This window comes from Patiria miniata, unplaced genomic scaffold, assembly GCF_015706575.1.
Source record: "Patiria miniata isolate m_02_andy unplaced genomic scaffold, ASM1570657v1 HiC_scaffold_7, whole genome shotgun sequence".
In the NCBI taxonomy this organism is placed as follows: domain Eukaryota; kingdom Metazoa; phylum Echinodermata; class Asteroidea; order Valvatida; family Asterinidae; genus Patiria; species Patiria miniata.
In genome coordinates this window covers 18,260,601-18,282,164 of record NW_024037074.1, presented here as the reverse complement: position 1 = coordinate 18,282,164, position 21,564 = coordinate 18,260,601, and the positions used below count along the sequence as shown (strand labels likewise).

Genomic DNA, 21,564 nt, shown 5'->3' with positions numbered 1-21,564 from the left:
ATAACTCAAACTTTAGTAGATGGATCTTGCACGGAACTGCCCTCTCCTCTTGTGCTAATCGTGTACTTACCAGTACGGAAGGTGCTGCTCAGGTGTCCCTCCTTCTTTCCTCTTACCAGGTTACTCACATGTTCTCGGACCTTCTCCTGGCGAACGACAAACAGCAGAAAGATGAGCAGGCCCTGAAGTGAGTTCACCACAGCAAAGATCCACTGGAAGGCGAAACTGGAAGCCTCGAAGATGGACAGCAGACCGAAGACCCAGGTCAGGCCAAGTAGGACAGAGACTGATGCCATGTTCTGCAGGCGCTTCACGACCTTAGCTCGCTTGCTGTTACCCTCGGAGGTGTCCTTGATTTTGCTCGCACTGCAAGTCAGCTTACGGAGGACGAGCACGAAGACGACAACATTGAACAGGAGGATGATACCAATGATGAGCAGCTGGCCGTAGTAGAAAGCAGCCCCAGGCTTTAAGAAGCAACTGAAGGGTACAAATAATAACAATAATGTCAGCCCACAGTCTTCGGGCACCTAGGTAGAGACTGCACTGACTTCATGTTATGAGGACAGACAATGGCTTCCCATCCAGTGAGATTTCATCGGTATAGTATACGCTTCATAACGATTCTTACTTTTGTGCAGTCTGACTGAAAGATCCCATTAGAGTAACCCTAAAATGCCATTTTGGTGTGATGTTTCCTGATGGATGCCTTGCCAAGTCTACTATTTAGACCTTACATGGTTGTCTTTCAAATAATCGGCTACGACCACGAGAAGCAAGGAGAATTATAATCTTCTTGGCACATTGAATGTCTGCTCAATAAACTGTGTTGGGCATTTTGTTGGCGAATCGTACTTCAATTGAAACAGCAGAACCAAAAACCCCAACCACCATGATTATATCTTCAAAACAACTCGTTTGAAATTAAGATTGATGCCATTCATGTACCTGTGTTCATTATTGTACTGCTCATAATCCACTGCCAAAATCACAGTGATGACAAGTGCAGGAAATCCTGCAAGTTTAAAAGTGAAATATGAGAATAATTCAGCCGATGACTTGTACCAGCCCGCATAAGGCCTAAACCGTCATACAATAACAAGAAAGCAAATTAAGATTTTAAGAATGAAAATGAGTGATCAAATATATCCGTAATAGAGGTCTTCAAAATTGATTTTATATTCTTCTGATAGATATGCATGATCTATAGGATAAAGTTTGTAATTATCAGATGGATTGGATTTTAAAGAACACTTGAGCGTACTGATCGAGCTAGCTACCGGTGATGTGTTATGTATACATACAAGATGGCTACCCACACAGAGAGCCAAATCACATGCTTGCATCCGTGTACACGACAATAGAGGGCACTGTGCATAATTACTGGTACAGTTCAATGACCCCTATTACTTTCATTACAAAGTGTACTTGAAAATAATGTTTTTATCCTACGTATGCTCGGAGCATAGATTAATATCTTGTGTTTCCATCTCATTGGCCTCGTGGCGCAATTGGTTTCCATGGCACATTCCCCAAACAGCCAAATGTCTCACAAGTGATTTACGTTGTGCTATATACCTACCCCAGGCTACAAGGGACGCCTTGATCATGAAGTGCTCCACGTCAGCATTGAAGATCTTAACCAACTTCAGGTACAGGTTAGCAGCCTCTACGCCCATCCATGCCACGGAGGTCAGGGCAAAGTAGTGCATCAAGACAGCTGCAGCAATGCATCCAGCGCGGGAGGAGGAGGAGGTCTTCTCGACACCGGCCAAGAAGACGAGGTACAGGAGCAGCAAGGAGCAGCAGAAACTGATGAGGATATGGCTGGCTGTCTTCGATCTCAACGACCTATTGTTGGATTAATGGGGAAACATTCTGTGACTCAAAATGACTAAACTGCTCGTCAGCTGAAATCGCAAAATATACGTGAGATTGTTGTTGTATGGTCAGGCATGGGCAGGTGAGAAAGGAATACATTGTCTATACCTCAATCAGACCTTGATTGCAATCAGCATTGTTAGCACACAAAGTTGGAAGGTGCATCAATTACCTTGTGGCCGAATATATGAGGATGGTGATAACGAGTGCCACGATAGAGACACTACACCCAAGCTTGCTGATGACATCCAAGGCAAAACTGTCATACTTCTGACCGTGAATATTCTGCAAAGGAACACACGAAAGAATAACATTATGGGATAGTGAAAGTATGCATGCAAAGCTTCCATGTCACCCGAAATGTTGTGAAGTTCCCTTGAAAATCAGATTTTAAAGAGCCTCCCTTAGAGCCAACACTCTCAACTAGTTTCCACCTCTGTGTATGTCTCTACGTCCATGCACGATGCTAATCGATGCCCCTCATATCCTAGTACTAATCGATTCTCTTTGGGAATATGCAACCCTCCAGGTAAATCACACTTGAAAAGACTTTACTGTCAGTCAAAAATAAATGTGTATACTGTCTCACCACCAGGACAGCGAAGTTGGTGGCGTGGTCACACAGGCATACTGTTCGCCCGTTGACGGCAGGTCCCTTCCTGCAGCCTTCAGTCGACCAATCACCGATGCCGTCACGAAGATTGAAGTCCCAGAAGACACATTGCTCCAATCGATCTGGGTCTTCATTGGGACCTGTCAACTGTTATTGACACTGGACTATTACAATTATTTCAAGTTATGTTAATGAATCATGACGATAGATTGTGACCAGTGCCAAATGTTTCGTCTCAGCAGTGCAGCCCTAAATTAATTGCTGAACTACATGTATATTAATGTTCACACTTTCTACAGGTACTATGAGATGGAACTAAATAGCACTATACCTACAAGCTGGAAGGAGCAATTTGCACAGGTGTTTTCACATTGTTTTTCTGAAACTGAAACACCTATTTGGTACCCAAGCTGTATAGCATGTACATTTTGCTTGTAAGACGAGTTTAGACTTAGGCCTAGTACTCTGTACACATGTTTAAGCTTTTATGAATGTTGCATTTTAATGATTGTTTGGTGAAAAATGTATTAAAACAAAAATACGGGTGCAAAAAGGAACCCTTAAACATCTGAAAAAAAATTTGGTCTAGGAATACTTGTTAAGTCAAAAGTCAACAACTCTTGTCTCATCCTGTCCTGGCTTTTGCATCTGGAATTTTATCATTCTATAAATGCAGAGTCCAGAGTCTGGTATATTTTTGGTATTTTGTAATTTGCTATTCATCTTTCGTTAAAATAGTTCAAAATGATTCTTATTTGTCGAGTACAGGTAGTTTGCTATTAATATAATCACTCTTGGACTACATCAGAATTATAGAACCATGTAACAGGGACAAGAAAAGAATGTGTACCCCAAATGTATAGAGTGACCCATATATGAGCAGCTCAGAATATAATGCGATAATCAAGTCATCGGATTAAAGTCCAATTTATAAGTCTTACCTGACTTACTCGCAGGTTGAAAGCGTTGACCACGGGACTTTCTGGTGGGAGGCCATTGATGACAGTATTCAGCACACTGGCAGATACGATTCGACTGCCGATGGTACGGGGAGAGTCCGTGGACTGACTGTTGTCTATCAGTTTGGAGCGGAAGAGGTTACTGCTGTCATACATGACAAAACTAATGGGCACAGCGCTACCTGATAGCAAGTGGAAAAACAATACAGAGGAAAGCAGGGAATAATAAAATATGAGAATATATGATTTTGTCTTAAATCATATGTCAGATCTCTAGAGTAAAAGGTCAAAATTCCTCAAGTGTGACATTAATTTTTCCTTTCCCTTTTTTCCCTTGGTATTATGTAATTTGCTATTCAAGTAAAAACAAAAGTGCGTTTTACGACTACGACTTTTTTCTCCATTTGCTCGGTAAGTAGGTAGTTTGCTATATTCATAATCACCCTTGGAGGACAACTGCATGTGTGTCCATTTGCAAAACCTTTGTCAACTGCATAAATGCGTGCATCAGATTTACAAAAGCATACATGTAAGATGGAACAGGGACAGGAAAAAGTGGATCCCAAATGTATAGAATGACCCAGATGTGATTTTTCAAAACCCCATTATAATCACAATAAATAACGATTTCTAAATATCTATGGATATATTTTCCTTTTCAACAGTAACGACTGACCACTGCACACTTTGTATGTATTAAAAAAAAAAGAATTTAGAGGGGGTTTTGGACATCTCTTGATAAACTCACATTTGTGCTCACATTTTTGCTCAGAGTTACAATCAAGAAAAGTGCTGTATCAAAGGTCAGTATAGCAGAAACTTTAGAAGATAAATCAACACCTCTGATTCGTACAGCCATCATTTCAATAACACTGCGTTTTAAATCTTCAAGTCAGATAATTCTTGCAGAAAACAGGTTGACAATCCGCCAGTGTTAAATATGTAAGTACCTGGAGGATGATTCTTTAGTATCTCTGCAGGGAGTTCTATGGATGCTTCAACCTCCTCCAAGGGGATCTCATCATCGGAACCTTGGTAAACACCGATGTCGTCATCGGCCAGGGAATCGCTGTCGTTTCCCCCAGAAATAGCCCTAAACCCGACCCCGTTGCTGAGTAACTCGGGGTCGAAATTCATCGCCACGACAGCGACGCTGGTCCTGATCTCGCTGACGTTCTTTCCTGCCGCGAGGACGTTGGAGATCTGCTTCTCCAAGGCTTGGACAACGCGCGAGGAGGAGTTGGCCACCCTTGACGTGTCGTTTAATTTCTTGGCATCAACTTGGAGGAGGTTGTTGACCACCTTGACAACACTCGCTGTCACCTGTGTAACAGTACACAGATTTAAAGTACAACTTTGCAAGCTCTGGCAACTCGAGCTTCTACAACTCACTTTGGTGTCGGTCGGTCGGTCACCCAAAAAATTGACCAAAAATGAAACCCCGAAAATTGTCCCATAAAACTGTAAGTGCCAAATTGTAATTGTCAACAAAAAAAAATCAAACAACGTACATGAAAAACTTGACAATAATTGTTTTTAACAATTTGTGAAGTTGATTATAAAAGCTGTGTACATGTACTTGGAGGCAAGATAATGTGTGGTAATGTTATAGTCACGTGGTGTTTTTGTGCGCTACGAACTTAGGAAGTGAGGGGGCTGCTACAGTCCTGTCACTATACTTCACGCCTGTCTCTGGCCCTGTGTCAGTTTAATGAGTCTCCAGGGTGTAGGAGTGAGGACAAAGTTGCATTATGTAGGTCACTATTATTTTGCATTGTGACTTTCAACAAATGGGAAACTCTTATTTCAACTGCCAATCACGACCATGCAAGACGGCCAGAGCTTAATGTGCAGTTGCACTTGTTTTTGCGAAAGCTCGCTCGTCAACCTGACAAACAAGCTTTACAGTTTTACCAAATGATATATACTTCGTGACTAAGAGTGAAGTACAATATAAAGATATCCTATCGTGCATTTTTGTTTCTTCGCAACTACCTTGTACAATGTACATGCAAACAACGTATTACCTTCAATGAATTAAACAATTTTATCGTTTTATATAAATATCACGGAGTCTCTTGTGTAGCTTACCTCTGGCGACGTGTCTTGAATGTTCACAATGCTATCCAGAATGTCAGCGGCAGAGGCTACCGAATTGTCATCAACTGAAGACGTGTCATTGGTCAACGTGGCGAGAGATTCAGCTGTTTGCTCCACATTATCCTGAGTCACCATGCTATTTATCTAAAGTAAGTAAAATGTGAAAAAGAAAACGAAGAGATTATTAATTTGAGTTTGGGTTTAGGTTGAGATTGTTGTGCAAAGAGAGTCAGTGATCGGATCGGTCAAAGGTAACAGTTATTTGGTTCATACACTTTAATAAACCCATTTAGTAGACCTTACTGTATCAGTATAATGACAACAAAGGACGATGGGAAAAACCTTTTTTTTTATATAAATCGTCGCAGAGCTGACATACCGGCGAATCGACCATTTTGGCGATTTCGAGATTTTGTTATTTTTAGGGTTTATGAAGGTTGCTCTTTCAAGTATTTATGCCGAAATTCTGAATTTTTGTCTGGATTTTGAGATTCAGAGCCCCCCTTGTGGCAAATCACTCACAAAAACAAATCCATAATTTGACATAGTGACGAATACGGAATTTCGCTGGTAACCAGCTTATGTAAGGTGTGCGCTCAAAGTACCATCGAATGTTATTCGCCAGTTTGTCGGATTGGCGCGCGCGTGCGCGCGCGATCCGACAAACTGACGAGGAGCTACAAGCACTTCGCTGGTAACCAGCTAATGTAAGGTGTGCGTTCAAAGTACCAACAAAGGTTATTCGTCAGTTTGTTGGATTGCGCGCGCGTGCACGCGCGATCTGAGAAGCCGACGAATAGCATACAAACAGTGTGAAGAACAACCGACTATTGGAGATTAATGTAATTTGACAAACTGACGAATACGTTAACGATCAAATAAAATCATATCGTACAACTTCTCTGTTTAAATAAGTGACCTGATAGATACTTAGTTTCCTATTTTATTCCGAAAACACACTAAAAGGCTTTTTATCAAAACATTTAGGGTAAAATACGGCGCCCAGAAAAACATCCAACTTCAAACGCGAATTACTCGAAACAAGGTTTTCGCTTATTCGTCGGTTTGTCAGCTCTGCGACGAAATATTGCTCTCTCTTCGCAAAAAGAGACCATGCAAAAGGAGCACTACTTCTTTAACAACAATAACTTCATTAAAATTTCACTCACTTTGATTGTCTTGGATGATGCAAGTCTTGCATGATTTGTGACAGTCAACGTGAGGAAGTAGTCGAAGTTGCCTTCAGTGTTGGATGCGTCTATGTTGATCCCATAGTCAGCATCATAACAGTCGCCGATAGGGATACACAAGCACCTGTCGGACTCACAGTCCTCAAAATCCTGAGTGGGAGGGGAGAAATCAATTGGAATTTATTATGATTATAACTTCTTTTTTATTCCAGATGGATCTCGATGAAGTATAAATTTTAGAAAAATTGTTTATACATTGTAAACCAAGAGCATTTCGCAAGACACACCCAGTAGGGTATTTTATATTAGAACTCTCTTAGGACCTACTGTAATGCAAAGTATACTTTTCGAAGACATACATGTAACTTTGCGAAATCTTAAGACGTTTTGGAACTGGAAAGAAAATGAAACTCCATTGAGAATGTGAGGAATGGGGGGGGGGGGGCAGATTGTGAAAACATTTACATATATCACCTTTTTTAAATACAAAAATGACACAATTAGCTTCGAGGCAAGGTCAATCGGGTGAAGGTCTTCGTAAACCCAGCATTTGAAACGTTTATTTATTAATTTATTTTTTTCAATTTCATATTGCTAGCTCACTCAGTTTGGTAAAATATCTCAGTTACCTTACCGCATTGACTTTCTTGGCTTGCACTGTCTGGTTGCCATGTTCTATCTCTGTGCCGGTGTGGTTGTCAAAGAGAAGCCACTCGATGGTCCTTACTCCGCTGTGAATGTCGTAAGTCCTCCATTCCACACTGATGATGAAAATATAATTGGACGCTTTCTAATTACTTTATATGAAGAACACTGTCGGCCAAAACCATAGCCAAACTTGTATCTAACATCGAAACCAGACCAGAGAGCAAAGCCCAAACACACTTGAAACGAAACAAAGTCAAATTAAATCCAGTGCGGCTTTCACATACCTTATGCCCGCCAACTTTGGCACTGACAACAAATCTTCAATGACTGGCGGAGATGAATCAGCGTGAACCAACACACTGTCCCTCACAAAGTGACCAGCTAGGTCCCTGGCCTCCACCCAGAACCGAATGGAATCGCCGTCCACTAAGGTCAGGTTATAGCTCGCCTGTGTGTTTGTGCCTTCACTACTCCAGTTGCCAGAGTTGTCATCACTCATGTTGACGGCGTTCCTTCCACCACTGTGGTCGATGTCGTATAAGACGCGGAATTCGGTCACACCGAGGGCGTTAGGGACGGCTGCACGGCCCCGCTTCCCAAAGTGCTGATCATAATCTACGAGAAAAATTGTATGTGTAATAAAACCAATATAATAGCTTCGGCTTGCGGTAACACCATGTGGTTGTGTCTACTTTCGCTTAGTAGATTTAGTTCCGATAAGAACTGTCCTGCTAGTTTAAAAAGAACGTGTCATCTTATTATCTACTTTCGCTAAGGCAAAACAATAAAGTGAGATAAGTTTTGTCTCAACGTTTCGACTAGCATGCTCTAGTTTCGACTAGCCTGCTCTAATCAAAGTCAAATATGTGCGTCTATTTGCAAAAGCTGTGTCAAGTGTGGTAGAATTTGTATTTATGAGTTATAAGCGTTTATAAAGAATAACTGAAATGCGAATTGTACAGAACCGTATTTTCGAAAATTACTATACGTAAACCGTGCGTTTTAGCCCTCAAAAGATTTTCAATAGCGGATGAGACTTTTGACTGTCCTGACTTCTTCCTTCGCGGAACATTATCTCTTTTAAAAACCATCGTCATTACAAGACAGCAACTAACTTGTACACTATAAAGTATATGAATTTTAATACGTACCTAGCCAAACGGAATTTTGTTTACCAATACAACAATCAAAACCCAGTGAACTTTATGTACTAAACTCACCAGAATCAATGGTACCAGTAACATAGGACCAAATGGGCTTCAACCATCCTTGGCTGTGATGACGTTCATTGATGAAATGCCCTGTCCAATCAAGCTGCACGAATGTCGCCCCTTCGCTGGGGTCTAGATTGGTCAACCAAACGAAGTCGGTTTCTTCAGTCGCCGAGACCACGCACAGGGAGAAATTACTCTGAATGGTGATGTCGTCTGGATCGTCGTCAAAGAACACAAAGCGTCTGCTATGTTTGACATTGCCGGCATTGTCGACAGCACTGAGGATGACAGAATAAACGCCTGTAAGGAAGGAGAAAAAAAGAGCATATAGATCTTTAAATAATGTTTCATTCCACTGTATGATTCTGATTTAAAGATTATAAATATAAGAAGCCTTAATAAAAAATGTATTTACACATTTTTTTTTACATAACTCTCTTAATACGACTGATGGCAAAAAAAATCTACGATGTATTTTTTTTTTAAATCAGTATCTGAAATTACCCAAGTAATCTAAATCACACACTCACAACGTGCGATTTTAACATTATATCTGCGAATGGGTAACTAATAATAGCCTTAACACGTTCAGATAAAGAAAGGCACATTCAACCAATTCTTTTATATTGTTCATTTTGAATATACATTCGCCAAACCTAACCTACCAGGATAAGGCAAAGTGACATTTTGACCGGATCGTGCTACTCCGGAATAAGCGGCGGGACTGTCAAAAATTTCTGTCAGCTGGTTACCATGGCTACCTGACAGCTGTCGCACTTGAAGTTCGTATTCTTTTATGCCAGCGAGATCGTCTGTCCAGCCTTGCCAAGATACATTAATTGTTTCCTATCATGGAAATTAAGGTTAAAAGATTTAGATAAAAAAAAACAAAAACTAGGTGTCAGTTATTGAGTAAACTCAAGCAGGACATATATGTCCTGCTTGAGTTTACTGAAGCATGCTGAATACAAGGAATGCTGAATACAAGGAATGCCATAGCATTCCTTGTATTCAGCATGCTGAGAATAAAGTTGACCATTGGGAATAAATTACATTGTGGACTTCTCTATAGTATTACAAAGTTAACATAACTTAACATGGTTAATTTGGCTGCAACCGTGCATCAAATGTAAACCGATTGGCACACCAAGGCCAATGATGAGCACTCTGGCTCCAAACTATGACACACCAAGCCCAACCCTTGGCACACCAGGCCCCAACCATGAGCACACAAGGCCAAACCATGATCACACCCGATCACGACTACGGCACAACGAAGTCCAACCAAGGGCAGGCGCCATGCAACCATTGGCACACAAAGGAGAATGCTCAATCTATCATTAAGGGACAAAGTCAGACATACCTTCATGAGACAAAAAACAAAGGTCAAAGATATCATAGAGAAGATCAAGGAAATAAAATGGAGATGGGCAGGGCACTTGGCAAGAAGACAAGACAACAGATGGACCAAGATACTCACCGAATGGCAACCAAGGACAGGCAGAAGAAGAAGAGGTAGACAAAGGAGATGGAAAGATGAAATCACCACATACATGAACACAGTAACATGGAGTAGAATGACAAGTGACAGAAGAGAATGGAAACTGCTTGAGGAGGGCTTCATCCAACAAAGGATGTCCACAGCCTGATTATGATGATGATGACAATATTTGAACCTGAACTGAGATATAACGACTTAAAGGCTATCGATATAGCTCCCAGAACTGCTACATGACATACACAGAAAGTCACTTCATGACAGATTATGAAAGTCACCTCAAGCATAGAGCAAGGAACTTGCTCTATGCTTCAAGCATGTGGACAGAACCACGACTTCGAGAGGAGTCATGTATTATTCACTGAGTATATAAGACTTTTTAATCACTTGGTGATAATAGGCCTACAGTAAGTCATCCTATCCAATAAACAAAATGCTGGGATAAAAATATTCCCAGTCAACTTGGTGTTCTACATCCCTCACCGACCAAGAAACAGGGAAATTTAACCTGTGAGGTAACATCATTCTGTGTATCCAGCATAGTCCTCCGGCATCCTCTGCTAACATCCACGCAGTGGTAAGGGTCATCAAAGTCAAAGGTGAAAGTTGAGAAGGTGGAGGATGTCCTTCCGCTGTAGTAGCGCGTGATAATACTGTTTGAATTGTCTCTGTCATAGAGTTTCAAGCAGCCACCACTTGTTGAACGTACATAATACCTCAGTCTGTAAAAGAAATATAATGTGAATTCAGAAAGACAATTCATTGCAATTAATTTATTTCGTTGAGACAGGATTTAAGTGACAAAAACTGTTCCAAGGCAACCCCTTGCTCGATACAATGTCCCAAAACCATTTTGTTCGGTTAAACGAAGCTACTAGTGATTTCATTATATTATAAATAAAAATATCAGAGTATTAGCCAGGAATTGAAATTATTGACAAAAGTAGGTTTAGACCTACACATCTCCTGTAGCTGGTGTCCACGTGTTGTAATTCAAGTTGAATGTGATTGCACAGGATACCAGGTCTGTAGCAGGATTGTTTCGATTGAAAGAATTTCCCGTTGTCGATGTCGTACAATCCCGCGAGCCTATCGAATATATATCACTCTGACCCCCTTAGTGCATGGGAAAAATAAAATCGATTTTGAAAAGTTCAATTAGGATGAAAAGGCTGTTGATTGTTGGATGGTATTTTCATTAATGTGGTATATATTGTTGTGTACATAAAACACAATGACACACAGTCCTTTTTTGAGTTTATACACATTATAGACATATATTTTGCCAGTTATTTTTGTACTTCAAATCAAATCAAATCAATTCGACATATATTTTCACATTGACATCCTCGGTAACAATTCAGACAGAAAACAGTATATATATATATGTATAAACAAAACATTCTTCACAGACAGTATGTAATGAAGTGTAAATATTAAATGATGTCAACATAAAGGAAAACAAGGTGAAGCACTGCTTTTTTCCCTTTCCCTGAGCAGGACAAACTTAAACAACTACTCACGGACAGAGACAGGACAATAGGTTTAAGAGTGAGACCCGGTACATTATGTAAAATAATGACTAAGCAAAGCAGAGACTACATCCCCAGCCCTCAAATTGCTTTCAAGTTGGCTCTTGTCCTGTGTACCCACAGGGATAAACACATACACGGCTATCAAAACCCTACTTATTTCATCTGGTATAACATTTAAAAGGACGTGCATTCTTAACTTACGATTCACAACGGCCGTGGCTCGTGCCTCCACAACACCAAGCCTAATGCTTTGGATGTAGGGATGTCCACCACCACTAGGGTCTGGTAGACCAATAGGCTGGTACGAACTTATCCAGTTGATCCTCAAGCTCATAAAGTTTGGTACGTTGGTGTAGACAGTGTCTGTACTGCCCTGGACGGTAGGGGATTCTAGAGTTGTTATCCCCGTGATCAGGGTGGCACGGTGCTCGGAAAGCACTGGTGTTTGACTGCTACCCACTAGGAAAAGGAAAATCGCAAATCAATCACAATGCCAATATGGGTATTTTTGTTTTTATACTTAAAACGAGACGACAATGTAAATGATAGCAAAGGTAATCTCTATGTCCAGGATTCAGTTCCCACAGCCAAGTCGAATGTGTGCTGTGTTTTCTTTCAGGATCTACCTGTATTCCCAGGTTTTCAGATCTCTCTGATCTGGGTTTCTGTGCTATCCCTATAGTTATAATCGTTTCTAAAACTAAGGATTCCTGGTCATATTGTGGTACAGTTGTGACATTTCTTTTCAAAAACGATTTACAGCCGCAGTACCTTGATCACCTTCATTGTGAGATTGTCCTTTCTGTGCATTAAATGCCAATGTAAATCTTAAGTGCTGCCACTGAGGATGCCAATGTGAAAAAAATGATATAAGAGCTGAATTATGAAATGTAAGCGAAATATCTGGATCGATTTTAGGTCAGAGAGAAGTCAGTCTTTGTCTGCATGCTTTTATACGATTTAAAGCAATAGTTACCGCAACGGTGTAGGGTCGTCAACTTGAGTGGGCATAGCAAGGTTTTACAAGCCTTTTAGGCATAAATGATATAATGCAGGCACATAAATGCATCCTTGCAGAAAAGAAATTGAACAGAGTTCATAACATAATATTCTATAAATTTTTGGGTCCACCCTGTTCCTGTTACATCGGACATCTATGATTTTTATAATTTAGATGCATTCCTTAATGCAGTCGTTCTCCAAGAAGGATTATGAATAGCAAACTACCGACCCAACAAAAAAGAAGTGTTTAAAGTACAAAGGTAACAGGGACAGGAAATATGTCACACTTTGGATCCGGAATTTATAGAATAACAAATATATGAATAATAACAGTTGTTTAAGAAGCTATATTTATATTTACATATTGATATATACATTGAAATAACCTGAAATTAACTTATGAATAATTTGTTATTGATAATTGATAATTAAAAAGCAGTTTAAAAATAACGCTACAGACTCACTTGTTCTGCAGTCAGTGCCTACGAATCCACTGCTGCATGTGCACTGGGCATTTGTGCAAGATCCTGGGTAGCATGCCTTGCTGTTACTCCTCCATGAACATTGCTCTGGCAAAGTAAGAAAGGCACAAATGTATGTTTACTGCGAGCTATAATGTCTTTAACTGAAAATAACTTCAAAACGAAAATGAGAATGAGGTTGAGGATGAAAGTGAGGTTAAAGATGAGAATGAGGTTGAGGATGAGAGTGAGGTTAAAGATGAGAACGAGGTTGAGGATGAAAATGAGGTTAGGATGAGAGTGAGGTTTAAGATGATTTTTGTTATCATTATTATTATAAATGGTTCATTTAAAGACTTTTGCAGCAATAGGTTGAATTACAGTCAGTTTACAATAACAATCTGAAAAAAAAATACTTTAGCATAAAAATACATTTGCATAAAATTCATAAAAACTGTCAGACATAAAAATATAAAGTAATAGTAAAAGAAATACAGTTTACATGTACATTGTTAAAGATATAAAGGTGGGACAATACAATTACCACAAGAGTTTAGGAGAATCTACAAGACCTGAAAGGGAATATACATCATTTGCTTTTGCACTAATTTTTAGAAATGGATGGATTTGGGGGGTTGGTAATATATAGCAAATATTGTTACACTAACTTTTTTGAAATTTTGGGTTTGTAGAAGCTATAAAAACCAAGAAAAAAAATATCGTTTTCCTGAAGTCTGGTTCCCTGACTCCATTTAATATTAAACGGAGCAGTTTATATACATTGAAGAATTGTGAGGTCAGGGAACCAGTCTAGCTTGCTTGTACCTGTTCATAGGTGTGTAATCGATTGCAAACAAATGCGATGGTCAATTTGGGCCAGTATTTGAAAAAAACCCAGTTTTTTCCAATGCTGGTCGGCCAACCAGCGTTGGAAATTGATACAAAAATACCACTTTTCTTGAAAATGACAGTATACCAGGTGCTGCGAATTCACAGGATGCTTTAGACTGTCATTCACTAACAGTCCAGGAAGATATTTCAAAATAATTTGGTAGTTTCATTTTTTGATGGTTGCAAATGTTGTTTTTTCCCTTTAACCATGAGCTGTGTACAAAAAACTAAGGTTAATAAGGTTGATAATGAGAACTCAACTTACTATTGCATTGTCTCATGTCATCACTCTTCTTGTACGCTGATCCCAGCGCTGAGCCATATTCACCATCACATCGATCACATCTCTGGTCTGAGGAGTTGCTACAGAATACGTCAATGCAGTTCACGATGCCTGTACACCCTACGAAAAGCAAAATATGTTTTTATTGAGTCACCACCAACGACTTAGTTGGAGGCATGGACTTACGTTAAGGTGCCTTGACGATATATGTTTAACTTCTGTTTCAAATTTTTCGCCAGAGGAACTCACCTGACATACCAAAACACTTGACAGATTAAGTGAAACTGTCTTCCACATTAATATGAATAGGTAGTCCAAATTTTGAATCACTTCAATTGTTCGGTCTCATTACTTAGTTGACTACGTCCTTTACGTCCTTTTAAGTCAAAGTCCTGTCATGAAAAAAGTACATTCAATGCCTAGCCAAACTTTTTTTCGTGATCACTCACGTTCGCATAGTGGAGAGTAGAAGCCTCGGTTACAGGTGCCGCAGTAGTTAGGACCTCTGCAAACCCCTCCGTTGGGACACGCAGTGGTACAAATGGCTACGAATGAACAATAAGAATGAAATGTATGATCTTTGCAAACAAACTCATTTCAAGACGATATATGCGAGTCGTTTAAACCAGAAAATCAAAAATGTTTTTCAAAATTTAAACATTTGTCTTGATTGGTGACCTGAATGGATTCAGAAAATATATTCTTTTGTTGGTATCAATTAATTAACGAAATTAACTTACGGTTTGAGCAACCAGTTGATGTACTTCCGGTCCATCCTGGGCAACACCGGTAGCAGGCTGTAGTCCTGTAAAAATGCATAAAATGCTTGTATCTGGAGCGAAGTACTTTACGAGGCATCACGAGGCATCACGGGGCCCATTATGTTTTATGCAGTCCTTTTAATTAATGCACCTTTATGTCCCATTTATCTTCACATTTTCAAACTTCATATTCTAACTTTCATGGGTGTTTTTGATGCCTTTTAAATTTTTATTTCAATGCAAATTTCATATTCATGAGCAAAACTGTGATTTTAGACAGAAACTTCAGTGTTACAGCTGCTCCAACATTAAACTCTTCTAGAAAGTTGGGGGATTTGTCAAGGTAATTAAAAAAAAAATGTTTTTAGCTTTGGTGATTGTTAACATTGTTGCATCAGTGCATGAAATTAAGTCCATGAGCAACGTTTATTCAAAAAAAATGTCACCAGAAATTTGGGTTCACAGTTTGAATAGAAAATCCCTAAACTCCACAGTGTGTTCACAAAGAGATATCACAGCAACAGCGTCTTCAGTTGTCAGAAAAGGCATGAATATTATTAATTCATGTCTTTATTGGATATTCGAGGCATGCGATAAAGACCTAGGACAAAAATAAACATAAAATGTGGATAGACATACAATGTGAATAGGCATTAGTGCAAGGCAACAGTAACATTTAAACAACAAACATAGTGGACTTTGCAAAAAGTAACCCAAAAAAAAGAAGAAGAAGAGATGCCACATGGTTTCCAAACATTTCGGAGGAATGGATATTTGTACAAAACAATTTCCATCGTAAAGTTCTCGTCCTTTTAAGAGAAAAGACGTTTGAAAAGCATTGCCTTTAAAATCGTTATTTGTAATTCTAACCCATCAATTATTCCATGGAGAAATTTCTCCATGATTATTCAAAGATTGTTTTCAGAAAGTGGGGAACGCAGTGTGGACCTTCAAGTTAGCCTTGGTCAATGCTCTCGTCGTTATTCGTCCCGTATGCGGTCAATCGTCGGCATATATCCTCACGCGCTATGCACATGCATGTAAAAATACAGCGCGAACAGCGACCTCATGCGGCCACTATTTTTTATGCAAATCAGTTGGGGACGATCGAGAGCCTTGGTTCAATCGTCGGCAAAAGCTTATGTTTTTCTTTACTTTGCGCTAGATTTCCAGCGCACGACCTCGTATGCAAATACAGATAATGTAGGCGGAGCTAATATGTGGAGTGTCCAATCACACCTTGGTAAATCCGGACGTCATCAAATTATTTGCAGCTATTCCGCCTTTTGCGGACGTGACAGGAACCACAGATTTGTGCATTGGTGCCGTGTGCAGAGACACACAATGTGTACGTGTATGGATTATGTACGGTGCCACGTTTCACTATGCAAGTTTCCACGCAACGATCGACCAATAAGAAAACGACATTTAAGGTCAGCTAAGGCTATTAACATAATGAGCACCACCCCCAAAACCTCACATGGACGATTGAACCAACTGATTTGCATAAAAATAGTGGCCGCGTGAGGTCGCTGTTCGCGCTGTATTTTTAATGCACTGCATGCATAGACATAATTATGACTGCATGCATAGCGCTAGCGAAGATATCGTTTACCGCGCTACGGCCGGATGAATAACAACTAGCGCCTTGACCAAGGCTATGTGGACCTTTGCGAGTCCACATACACGACATAAGGCCACCGTAGGACTCCGGTTTCTGGTATGGAGCTTGCCCCAAAAGTGGTGCGGCGACGCGGGTTTTTTCCCCCAACTTTTTTTCTCTTCAAATGTCGGCTGATGTTGCAACTGACGCTTCGATCCCCTTAAAACTCTCAAAAATACCCTTCAGTGTGGTTCTTGAGGTGACCTCAGTAAGGCTATAAGGCTGGAGAATTCTGCACAAACTTACGATCTCGACCGACACGAACATTCTTCGGGAAATTCGGATAGTCAAGACAAAAATCACAGAAAACGGTAACGTCGGACCATACACTACTCGACATCGTGCTGTTCGTGCATGAGCTGCAAGGCTGGTCATTAGTCTGCTCCCTTATATATTGCACTAATTAAAAAACGTCTACAGGTTCCAGATACACGACCATCGCTCCCTCAGTCTGGCTTCCAGACGCACAATAAAATAACAACACCGTCTGCAAATGGTACCCGACAAATGGGAGCCCAGAGAGGTCACATAAAGCTTATACTCGATCGAAACCCCACGTTAAAATGTTCAGCAGCAGGATTCCAGTCAAACCAGTGAGTTTGGCGGTTTTGAGACATCATCTTACATTGAAAAAAAAAACTTTTTAATTTTGCCGACGCGCACGGCTACGGCGACGCGCGCGCATACCAGAAACCGGAGACTTTTTTTGGCCCTAAAATCTAAAGTTCCCTTTGTTCACATTTCCACACGGCGACTGCATAGCGACAAAATACAGCTGAAAATGAATCGATGAATATTGTATCTTTCTTACACTATACACTGCAGTTTAAAAAAGGACTTAGGCCTTGCCTATCGGTCTACCTCCAAACATGTGGGAAGTGTAGATGATACAAACCTGTACTTGCTACACTGGGCCCAACCAAAGAGAAAGCAGCGTTCGAAGTAACGTTCCGTGCATGTATACGAACACACTACGGCCCTGGTTGAAAAAAAAACCCATATAAAAAAAAACAATGAGCTAATTTCTTCTAGTTTAATGTGACTCATTTCACTGTGATACGTGGGTTGTTAGGCTTCATTGGAAATGACTGCTAATACGTGTACATGTATACCGACTTATAGTGTTAATAAAAGGTTTTGTGTAGTGTCGATATCAGGGGTTAATTCGGGGCAAAGACCATTGTAGACTTTGACATATTGACTTTGACAGAACCCTTTTGGCACGCAATGAGTGCTTGCTAGATCCTTTTGTCATAATCGTGATTATTTCTCACCAGGACCCAAAAAAAAATCTTCATTATAGTTTTATCCAACTTGACAATATTAAGTTTTAAGATCGAAGGTTATGTATTATATTTGCTACATAAAAATCGATTGGTATAGTTCAACTGAAACCCCAGATCAGAATAATTTTGTGAATTGAACTCACCTCAGGGTAACATCTTATATTATTGTTGAAAAGTGCGTGGCATCTGGTAGAGTATGTAAGCACATACTGAAGTAAATACAATACTATTACAAGAATCTGAACTTCTGAAACATCTTTTAAAAACATGTGCCTGAAATAAAATAAAAACACCCGATACAGCCTCAAAAAGGAAGTGGATGGGCTGTTGGGTTTAATTGGTGGTTTTCACGTAATGGATGAAGCAACAAGAAAACATGAATCGATCCTTTTAACAATATTCAAAATAATAAAAAATGATCAGACGCGTTCTGTTTTAGTTACCCAATGCTTGCATGCACAGTTGAAACAAATTGCAGTTGCTGCTACTAAAAGATTTTATATGGGGGAATATAAAGTAATGTTCTCTTCTTAAAAAAAGTTTGCAAACAGAAAATGGGTCCTTCAACTTGATGAGACTGTTGACATGTTATACAACAATTAATTTATGTAATCAGCCTGTGATGTATACACGTACTTATACAGCTCGTTTTTGTCAGTTGAAAATAAAAGAGTAAAGCTCATTTTACATATTGAACAAAATTATGGCATCTAAATACCATTCTTGTTGTGTTGGTAAAAACTGTTGGTTTAAATAGCCCCCCCGCCAAAAAAAAAAATAAAAAAATAAAAAATAAAAATAAAATAAAATAAATAAAAATAAAATAAAATAAAATAAAATATAAAATAATAAAAAAAATGAAATGAAATGAAATGAAATAAATCACTATTTGTATTTCTTTTGGAGATTTATTGCTGGAATATAAAAGCAGAATTTGCAGTTATTGCCATCTTTATTTTTATTTGTCATTTTTATACAAGTGTTATAAAAAATAAAAGCAACTTAAATACATGTATTGTGGTTTTGTAATAAGACGTTTTAAATTAACAGATACATGTCCCGGTAGGTAAACTTTTTTTTTTTAATTCTTCGTCACTGAAATTGAAAAAGGGGAAACTCTGTAAAAAAAAAAAAAAAAAAAAAAAAAACACCCAAAACCCCTCATTTATGGCCTTTTTATTTTTTTTTAATAATCCCCCCTCCAAAAAAAGGTAGCAGAACTGAAAGATGTTACCCTGAGATAAAAGTTCACCAAATTATTCTGATCTGGGGTTTAACCATACCAATCGATTTGTATGTAGCTATGTATACATAACCTTCGATCTTTAAACTTGATCATTTCAAGTTGGACAAAACTGTAATGAAGTTGTTTTTGGAATCCTGATGAGAATTAATCATGCTAATAGCAAACAGCTGGAATAAAACATGAAAGAGGTATCATACAGCAAGCACTCATTGCGTGCGAAGAGGTTTCCGACAAAGTCAGTAGAGGGCGCTGTATCTTATTTTTTTTCTCATGAATAATTTTCGGCGTTTTTATCCCAGATTTTCTCATTCCCAATCAACCGTGGATCGGGGAAGAAAGCTTTTTCGATAGCGTAGGCCTACACTATAATCTACATGTCTGTGAAGTTTATAACTAAAGCGTTTTCGGCCTCTCGTCCCAGGACTATTTGGGTTGCACTGTTATCAGAAACTTAATATGTGAACCTTTACAACAGTTCTCATTTTGGTGCTTTTTTAGTCTTTTTTGAAATTGGAGGACTTCAAATTTTGACACTTGCGGTGGTGCTTAAAACACACATGTGGAACCTGTATGTACATAGTCGCGTTTTTGTTCCATTGCATGCAGTTGTTAGTGTTTATAGCAAAAACATATAATTGGCCTTTACAAAATTAGGGAGCTATGTATTTTAATTGAGATACTTCAATACAAATGGCATACGATATTGAAAAACTACCGCAATGTAGCTCAGTTATGATATTTTATAATCAATGCGCAAATGAGGTTGTATTGTACGTAAATATATAAAATACACACACAAAAAGAAGAAAAACACTCACTGTGATAGTGGTAAATTAACTGCAATGGCGATTGTGATCCAACAAAATAAAAACATGGTGTCTGTTCGAAGCCTCAATTGCAAGCCAAACCTGTAAAAGAATGTTTTTTCTGATAATAGACTTTACACAAGTCGGATTTTTGCTCTGATTGGATAGATTTTGCGTGACCTGTGACCTGCAAGTCATCACGGCCACGACTCTGCAAGGTTTTAAACGGCCGTTAAGACTGAGTCATCACTCTTATTCCCATTCGTGAATGCTTTTTTTTTCGTTGAAAAGCGTAATAATGTAGGAAAATCTGTAAAACTTATCTGTTTTGTAAATTTTCAATTCCCGTCACTTGCTCATGCTCCGTTTCGAATTCATGAAGGGTCAGATTGCATATTATGCGACGCTCAAAATTTGTCCACATGGTCCGCAATGAAAAAGAAATCATATCCGGTAATGTGTGCATTTCTATGAGAAAGTTTTCGAATAGCATTTGCGCGCATTGGCTTACTGCGGTCTTAAACAGCTGCAGACAGATGCTTTATACATAGGTCATGATAAATTACCCAGGATGCCATCCCCACTTCCTTCACAAGATTCTGAGAAGCTCATCAGCGTGTCCCAGCGCCCTGTTTGCAGGGCGGGGGTACGAGCGAAGTTCCCACTGAGCCGATTGCAGCTACGCGATGTCGCGCTCTGAACCGACAGATTATGTGCGTCGTGTCAACGCTTGCGCGTGCTTCGCCGAATAAAAAACCGAACTACTTACGGACATTTCCAACGATCGTGGTCAGGCCTTCTTTCATTGATTTCTTCAAAATGACAACTTGCCAGAAAGAATCATTTCGCAGGGAGTTTAGTCCCATTACTATCTTTAAACCAAGTAAGCTTTTCAACAATAATTACGTCAGCTATTTTTTGGATAGCTGCATGCAAATGATGGACTGTTCCTTTAAAAGATGTATAAAATAAGAAGTAAAGATCAATCTGGGACTCCAATATGAACATCCTCTGACGAAAATATACCATTTATTAGAATAAACTTCGCTAAAAAGGCCGACATCCGTTGATGGGTTGCCCCCTTAAGTTTGTGGGAAGCCTCTACCGAATACCCATCAGGACCAAAAATTACTTAAATCAAAGCACATGAAAAGCTGTTCGTTTCCTATTATCAAAGTCATCCACCAATCACGAAGACTCTAAATGTAATCCGAGGATGGTTTTAAATTGTTTCTCCTTTTTTTTTTTTTTTTTACAATGAAAACATTACCAGTGAAAGCAAAAATGAGTTTACCTGTACAAGATTACTTGTTTACTCATACGTGTATTTGTTTACCAATACAGTCTGGGAATCGAATGTATATGTAAACTTCACGGAAAATATATTTACATGAACGAGTGTTATGCATGAAGGGAAAATATGCTTTTTTAGGCCAAATAAACACCTTAAATTACATGATATAGAAACTTAACAGATGACAATATACAACTCACCCTCCAATGAGCGAATGCTATGCTCCTTCAGCA

The 21,564-nt window shown here is 39.2% G+C and overlaps 1 protein-coding gene across 1 annotated transcript; it reads right to left on the bottom strand.

Moving 5' to 3' along the window:
• Positions 1-4: 4 nt before the first annotated feature.
• Positions 5-13,142, bottom strand: LOC119745019. The gene is made up of 17 exons (XM_038221243.1): positions 13,127-13,142; positions 11,840-12,097; positions 11,063-11,129; positions 10,612-10,825; positions 9,271-9,451; positions 8,612-8,905; positions 7,676-8,006; positions 7,378-7,504; positions 6,723-6,893; positions 5,545-5,697; positions 4,404-4,776; positions 3,436-3,635; positions 2,471-2,641; positions 2,054-2,166; positions 1,583-1,851; positions 949-1,015; positions 5-480 (listed from the first exon to the last, which is right to left on the bottom strand). The coding sequence occupies exons 1-17, from the start codon at positions 13,140-13,142 to the stop codon at positions 6-8; spliced, it is 3,480 nt and encodes a 1,159-aa protein (XP_038077171.1). The 3' UTR covers position 5.
• Positions 13,143-21,564: the final 8,422 nt, after the last annotated feature.

What these genes read in the sequence shown, in the direction of transcription:
- LOC119745019 (XM_038221243.1), bottom strand. An exon ending in ACACCAGCTACAGGAGATGT is followed by an intron (nt 10,826 to 11,062) that starts GTAGGTCTAAAC and finishes TTTCTTTTACAG; the next exon opens with ACTGAGGTATTATGTACGTT. An exon ending in TGTCACTTTGCCTTATCCTG is followed by an intron (nt 8,906 to 9,270) that starts GTAGGTTAGGTT and finishes CCTTCCTTACAG; the next exon opens with GCGTTTATTCTGTCATCCTC.